The 7,500-nt window shown below is 36.4% G+C and overlaps 1 protein-coding gene across 1 annotated transcript in view; it reads right to left on the bottom strand.

Annotated features, from left to right (window-relative positions):
* Nucleotides 1-7,500, bottom strand: part of sez6b (seizure related 6 homolog b) — a gene marked incomplete at both ends in the record, with an annotated part of 290,853 nt that overhangs the window by 3,363 nt on the left and 279,990 nt on the right. Inside the window, one exon of the mRNA XM_079246643.1 lies at nt 948-1,139. Within this exon, the coding sequence (XP_079102769.1) occupies nt 948-1,139 (192 nt within the window). The remainder of the gene's footprint in view (nt 1-947; nt 1,140-7,500) is intronic.

Raw genomic sequence — 7,500 nt, 5'->3', positions numbered from 1 at the left:
ACCTGCACCCATGTAGACCATCCAGACCTGCACCCATGTAGACCATCCAGACCTGCACCCATGTAGACCATCCAGACCTGCACCCATGTAGACCATCCAGGCCTGCACCCATGTAGACCATCCAGACCTGCACCCATGTAGACCATCCAGACCTGCACCCATGTAGACCATCCAGACCTGCACCCATGTAGACCATCCAGACCTGCACCCATGTAGACCATCCAGACCTGCACCCATGTAGACCATCCAGGCCTGCACCCATGTAGACCATCCAGACCTGCACCCATGTAGACCATCCAGGCCTGCACCCATGTAGACCATCCAGACCTGCACCCATGTAGACCATCCAGACCTGCACCCATGTAGACCATCCAGACCTGCACCCATGTAGACCATCCAGACCTGCACCCATGTAGACCATCCAGACCTGCACCCATGTAGACCATCCAGACCTGCACCCATGTAGACCATCCAGACCTGCACCCATGTAGACCATCCAGACCTGCACCTATGTGGACCAGGACATTGATTAGAGAGTACTGGTGAAAATTTCTCTGTGTGATCATTTTAATCAATGATTTAACCAAAGAAGGTCCAGATCCTGGTTTTTATGCAACTGCAGCCTCTGGAGGATCCTGATGGAGAGATTCACCGGCTGCTGCTCATTGGTGGATTTTTACCAGCTGATCCGCAGTTTCCCGACGAGACTTCTCTATCTGAACATACCGGTTCACCCTGAATTTATTCACACTTATTTATGAGCTCTGCCATCTCTCTGAAGTCCTGAAATGTCCAGTGTTTTCACTCTGTTGTTGTTTTTCCCCAGACTGGATGGAGACTAACGTGGAACAACCTCCTTCAGTTGTTTCCTTTCATGAAGCTCATCTATGAGTGAAAATGTTCGTCCATGTCAGTCACACAAATACTAGGAACTGTTTGGTACTTACTGAGGCATCTTGGAAGTTTCTGGTTCCATCTGGGGCCCAGAGAACCCCGGCTGAAGCAGGTAAGCAGGCTGTTTCCGGAAAGGCTGAATCCTTTGTTGCAGATGTACTGGATGGTTGAACCCACAGTAAAATGCGGAGCCGACATGACCCGCCTGCTGTTCTCCACCTGACCCGGATCAGAGCAGGATACCGCTGGACATAGAGGAAACATGTAGCTCATTGTCTGCATACTTTTCATCTTTTATCCTCCGTTTACTTGAAATGAACATGTACATCAGGGAGTCCTGATCCGCTGCTTGAGAGCCACAGTCCTACAGGCTTTCCATGTATCCCTGCTCCAACACACCTGACTCAAACTAATCACTTATTGTGCAGAACTTCATTGGTTGTTTGATACATTTAATGGAATCCAGGTGTGTTGGAGCAGGGATACATGGAAAACCTGTGGGTTGTAGCCCTCCAGGACTGGCTTTGGGCATTGCTGGTGTAAATGGTATTTAACTGCCTGGAAAGGAATGGACAGGGGTTAGGGCATCAGATATGCCTGTAACTCAACTAACTCAGCATTATGAAGGATTATGTAGTCAGAAAAACGTCTGCTCTTATAGAGCCTATTTAACGCTATTTATTTCTAACTATCATGTTTATCTGTGCCCTGTGATTGACTGGCGAGCTGTCCAGGGTGTACCCTGTCTGTCGTCCAAAGTCAGCTGGGATAGGCTCCAGCTTCCCCACGACCCTGAATTGGATTAAGCGGTTCAGAAAATGAATGAATGAATGAATGTTTATCTGTCGTTTAGGCTCTTTCTGGGCCATAATCTGTTTATCCCAACCTTACAACAACAGGCGCCAGGGGCTTGAATCTTATTTAGTTTCTCTGAAGAGATGATGGACCTGCTCAGCGAAGCTTAAACAGGAAACTGATTCTGTGACTAGAAATGGAGAGGATTCTCTACAGCCAGCGAGTCTACTTTCTGTATTTATGTAATATTACAGGTGACATCTTATCAACATCTACCCTGTAACTCTACTGGTTGTTTCATTTTAACTTGATGTTGTAATGTTTACAAGTCTTGTTTCTGCCTCCTGCCTAAAATGACAAAACCAAAATAAATAAAGTTTTTCTTACAACTACAAGGGCTGGATGTATAACCTTGGTCTCAAAAGAGACTGAACCATGTGACATTACTACAGAAGTGTCAGAATCAAGATGTGTTACTACATCAGAGTAAATTCAGCTGGAACACAGCAGAACACGTAAATGGTATCTTCAAAGTAGTAAAGTAGCATTATGAAGTAGTAAAGTAGTCTTAGGAAGTAGTAAATTAGTGTCATGAAGCAGTAAAGTAGTCTTAGTAAATAATAAAGTAGTGTTATGAAGTAGCAAAGTGGTGTAATAAAGTAGTAAAGTAGTCTTAGGAAAAACTTGAGCAGTATTAGGAAGTAATAAATTAAGTATTACAGTAGAGTTATAAAGTAGTAAAGTAGTATTAGGAAGTAGTAACGTAGTGTTAGGAAGTAGTAAAGTAGTGTTATGAAGTAGTAAAGTAGTCTTAGGAAGTAGTAAATTAGTGTCATGAAGCAGTAAAGTAGTCTTAGTAAATAATAAAATAGTGTTAGGAAGTAGCAAAGTGGTGTAATAAAGTAGTAAAGTAGTCTTAGGAAAAACTTGAGCAGTATTAGGAAGTAATAAATTAAGTATTACAGTAGAGTTATAAAGTAGTAAAGTAGTATTAGGAAGTAGTAACGTAGTGTTAGGAAGTAGTAAAGTAGTGTCATGAAGCAGTAAAGTAGTCTTAGTAAATAATAAAATAGTGTTAGGAAGTAGCAAAGTAGTCTAAGGAAGTAGTAAAGTAGTATGAGGAAATTGTAAAGTAGACTTAGGAAGGATAGTAGTGTTAGGAAGTCATAAAGTAATCTACGGAAGTAGTGGTGTTAGGAAGTAGGAAAGTAGTCTTAGCAAGTAATAAAAAAAAGTCATGGGAAGTACTAAAGTAGTGTTATGAAGTAGCAAAGTGGTGTAATAAAGTAGTAAAGTAGTCTTAGGAAAAACTTGAGCAGTATTAGGAAGTAATAAATTAAGTATTACAGTAGAGTTATAAAGTAGTAAAGTAGTATTAGGAAGTAGTAACGTAGTGTTAGGAAGTAGTAAAGTAGTGTTATGAAGTAGTAAAGTAGTATTAGGAAGTAGTAAATTAGTGTCATGAAGCAGTAAAGTAGTCTTAGTAAATAATAAAATAGTGTTAGGAAGTAGCAAAGTGGTGTAATAAAGTAGTAAAGTAGTCTTAGGAAAAACTTGAGCAGTATTAGGAAGTAATAAATTAAGTATTACAGTAGAGTTATAAAGTAGTAAAGTAGTATTAGGAAGTAGTAACGTAGTGTTAGGAAGTAGTAAAGTAGTCTTAGGAAGTAGTAAATTAGTGTCATGAAGCAGTAAAGTAGTCTTAGTAAATAATAAAATAGTGTTAGGAAGTAGCAAAGTGGTGTAATAAAGTAGTAAAGTAGTCTTAGGAAAAACTTGAGCAGTATTAGGAAGTAATAAATTAAGTATTACAGTAGAGTTATAAAGTAGTAAAGTAGTATTAGGAAGTAGTAACGTAGTGTTAGGAAGTAGTAAAGTAGTGTCATGAAGCAGTAAAGTAGTCTTAGTAAATAATAAAATAGTGTTAGGAAGTAGCAAAGTAGTCTAAGGAAGTAGTAAAGTAGTATGAGGAAATTGTAAAGTAGACTTAGGAAGGATAGTAGTGTTAGGAAGTCATAAAGTAATCTACGGAAGTAGTGGTGTTAGGAAGTAGGAAAGTAGTCTTAGCAAGTAATAAAAAAAAGTCATGGGAAGTAGTAAAGTAGTGTCATGAAGCAGTAAAGTAGTCTTAGTAAATAATAAAATAGTGTTAGGAAGTAGCAAAGTAGTCTAAGGAAGTAGTAAAGTAGTATGAGGAAATTGTAAAGTAGACTTAGGAAGGATAGTAGTGTTAGGAAGTCATAAAGTAATCTACGGAAGTAGTGGTGTTAGGAAGTAGGAAAGTAGTCTTAGCAAGTAATAAAAAAAGTCATGGGAAGTACTAAAGTAGTGTTATGAAGTAGCAAAGTGGTGTAATAAAGTAGTAAAGTAGTCTTAGGAAAAACTTGAGCAGTATTAGGAAGTAATAAATTAAGTATTACAGTAGAGTTATAAAGTAGTAAAGTAGTATTAGGAAGTAGTAACGTAGTGTTAGGAAGTAGTAAAGTAGTGTTATGAAGTAGTAAAGTAGTATTAGGAAGTAGTAAATTAGTGTCATGAAGCAGTAAAGTAGTCTTAGTAAATAATAAAATAGTGTTAGGAAGTAGCAAAGTGGTGTAATAAAGTAGTAAAGTAGTCTTAGGAAAAACTTGAGCAGTATTAGGAAGTAATAAATTAAGTATTACAGTAGAGTTATAAAGTAGTAAAGTAGTATTAGGAAGTAGTAACGTAGTGTTAGGAAGTAGTAAAGTAGTGTCATGAAGCAGTAAAGTAGTCTTAGTAAATAATAAAATAGTGTTAGGAAGTAGCAAAGTAGTCTAAGGAAGTAGTAAAGTAGTATGAGGAAATTGTAAAGTAGACTTAGGAAGGATAGTAGTGTTAGGAAGTCATAAAGTAATCTACGGAAGTAGTGGTGTTAGGAAGTAGGAAAGTAGTCTTAGCAAGTAATAAAAAAAAGTCATGGGAAGTACTAAAGTAGTGTTATGAAGTAGCAAAGTGGTGTAATAAAGTAGAAAAGTAGTCTTAGTAAAAGGTACAGCAGTGTTAGGAAGTAATAAATTAAGTATTACAGTAGAGTTATATAATAGTAAAGTAGTATTAGGAAGTAGTAACGTAGTGTTAGGAAGTAGTAAAGTAGTGTTAGGAAGTAGTAAAGTAGTGTTATGAAGTAGTAAAGTAGTATTAGGAAGTAGTAACGTAGTGTTAGGAGGAAGTAAAGTAGTGTTATGAAGTAGTAAAGTAGTATTAGGAGGTAGTAAAGTAGTGTTATGAAGTAGTAACGTAGTGTTAGGAAGTAGTAACGTAGTGTTAGGAAGTAGTAACGTAGTGTTAGGAGGACGTAAAGTAGTGTTATGAAGTAGTAAAGTAGTATTAGGAAGCAGTAACGTAGTGTTAGGAGGTAGTAAAGTAGTGTTATGATGTATTAAAGTAGTATTAGGAGGTAGTAAAGTAGTGTTATGAAGTAGTAACGTAGTGTTAGGAGGTAGTAAAGTATTGTTATGATGTAGTAAAGTAGTATTAGGAAGTAGTAACGTAGTGTTAGGAGGTAGTAAAGTAGTGTTATGAAGTTGTAAAGTAGTGTTAGGAAGTAGTAACGTAGTGTTAGGAGGTCGTAAAGTAGTGTTATGAAGTAGTAAAGTAGTATTAGGAAGCAGTAACGTAGTGTTAGGACGTAGTAAAGTAGTGTTATGAAGTTGTAAAGTAGTATTAGGAGGTAGAAAAGTAGTGTTCTGAAGTAGTAAAGTAGTATTAGGAAGTAGTAAAGTAGTATTAGGAAGTAGTAACGTAGTGTAAGGAAGTAGTAAAGTAGTGTTGTGAAGTAGAAAAGTAGTGTTAGGAAGTAGTAAAGTGGTATCAGGAGGTAGTAAAGTAGTGTTAGGAAGTAGTAAAGTAGTGCTAGGAAGTAGTAAAGTAGTGTTAGGAAGTAGTAACGTAGTGTTAGGAGGTCATAAAGTAGTGTTATGAAGTAGTAACGTAGTGTTAGGAAGTAGTAACGTAGTGTTAGGAAGTAGTAACGTAGTGTTAGGAGGACGTAAAGCAGTGTTAGGAAGTAGTAAAGTAGTATTAGGAGGTAGTAAAGTAGTGTTCTGACGTAGTAAAGTAGTGTTAGGAAGTAGTAACGTAGTGTTAGGAGGTCATAAAGTAGTGTTATGAAGTAGTAAAGTAGTATTAGGAAGTAGTAATGTAGTGTTAGGACGTAGTAAAGTAGTGTTATGAAGTAGTAAAGTAGTATTAGGAAGCAGTAACGTAGTGTTAGGACGTAGTAAAGTAGTGTTATGAAGTAGTAAAGTAGTATTAGGAGGTAGTAAAGTAGTGTTCTGACGTAGTAAAGTAGTGTTAGGAAGTAGTAACGTAGTGTTAGGAGGTCATAAAGTAGTGTTATGAAGTGGTAAAGTAGTATTAGGAAGCAGTAACGTAGTGTTATGACGTAGTAAAGTAGTGTTATAAAGAAGTAAAGTAGTATTAGGAAGCAGTAACGTAGTGTTAGGATGTAGTAAAGTAGTGTTATGAAGTAGTAAAGTAGTATTAGGAGGTAGTAAAGTAGTGTTCTGAAGTAGTAAAGTAGTGTTAGGAAGTAGTAACGTAGTGTTAGGAGGTAGTAAAGTAGTGTTATGAATAGTAATGTAGTGTTAGGAGGTAGTAAATTAGTATTAGGAGGTAGTAAAGTAGTGTTATGAAGTAGTAAAGTAGTATTAGGAAGTAGTAACGTAGTGTTAGGAGGTAGTAAAGTAGTGTTATGAAGTAGTAAAGTAGTATTAGGTTGTAGTAATGTAATGTTATGAAGTAGTAAAGTAGTATTAGGAGGTAGTAAAGTAGTGTTCTGAAGTAGTAAAGTAGTGTTAGGAAGTAGTAACGCAGTGTTAGGAGGTAGTAAAGTAGTGTTAGGAAGTAGTAAATTAGTATTAAGAGGTAGTAAAGTAGTGTTATGAAGTAGTAAAGTAGTATTAGGAAGTAGTAACGGAGTGTTAGGAGGTTGTAAAGTAGTGTTATGATGTAGTAAAGTAGTATTAGGAAGTAGTAAAGTAGTGTTGTGAAGTAGTAAAGTAGTGTTAGGAAGTAGTAAAGTAGTATTAGGAGGTAGTAAAGTAGTATTAGGAGGTAGTAAAGTAGTGTTATGAAGTAGTAACGTAGTGTTAGGAAGTAGTAACGTAGTGTTAGGAAGTAGTAAAGTAGTGTTAGGAAGTAGTAAAGTAGTGTTAGGAAGTAGTAAAGTAGTATTAGGAAGTAGTAACGTAGTGTTAGGAGAAAGTAAAGTAGTGTTATGAAGCAGTAACGTAGTGTTAGGACGTAGTAAAGTAGTGTTATGAAGTTGTAAAGTAGTATTAGGAGGTAGAAAAGTAGTGTTCTGAAGTAGTAAAGTAGTATTAGGAAGTAGTAACGTAGTGTTAGTAGGTAGTAAAGTAGTGTTAGGAAGTAGTAAAGTAGTCTTAGGAAGTAGTAAAGTAATTTTAGGAAGTAGTAAAGTAGTCTGAGAAAGTAGGAAAGTAGTGTGAGAAAGTAATGAAGAAGTCTTGGGAAGTAGTAAAGTAGTGTTATGAAGTAGTAAAGTGGTGTATTAAAGTAGTAAAGTAGTTGTGGGAAAAAGTACAGCAGCGTTATGAAGTAGTAAGGCACAATAAAGAAGTAGTATAGTAGTGTTAGGAAAGAATAAATTAATATACGGAAGGAGTAGTGTTAGGAAGTAGTAACGTAGTGTTATTAAGTAGTAAAGTAGTAGGAAGTAGTAAAGTAGTGCTAGGAAGTAGTACAGTAGTATTAGGAAGTAGTAAATTACTATTAGGAAGTAGTAAGGCAATAACTGATATCTAACTGTGTAAAGGTGAAGAGCTGACT

Source organism: Telmatherina bonti, assembly GCF_933228915.1.
Source record: "Telmatherina bonti genome assembly, chromosome: 9".
Taxonomy (NCBI): Eukaryota; Metazoa; Chordata; class Actinopteri; order Atheriniformes; family Telmatherinidae; genus Telmatherina; species Telmatherina bonti.
Note: the sequence above shows the minus strand (reverse complement) of the source record. Positions and strands in the feature narration are given on the sequence as shown.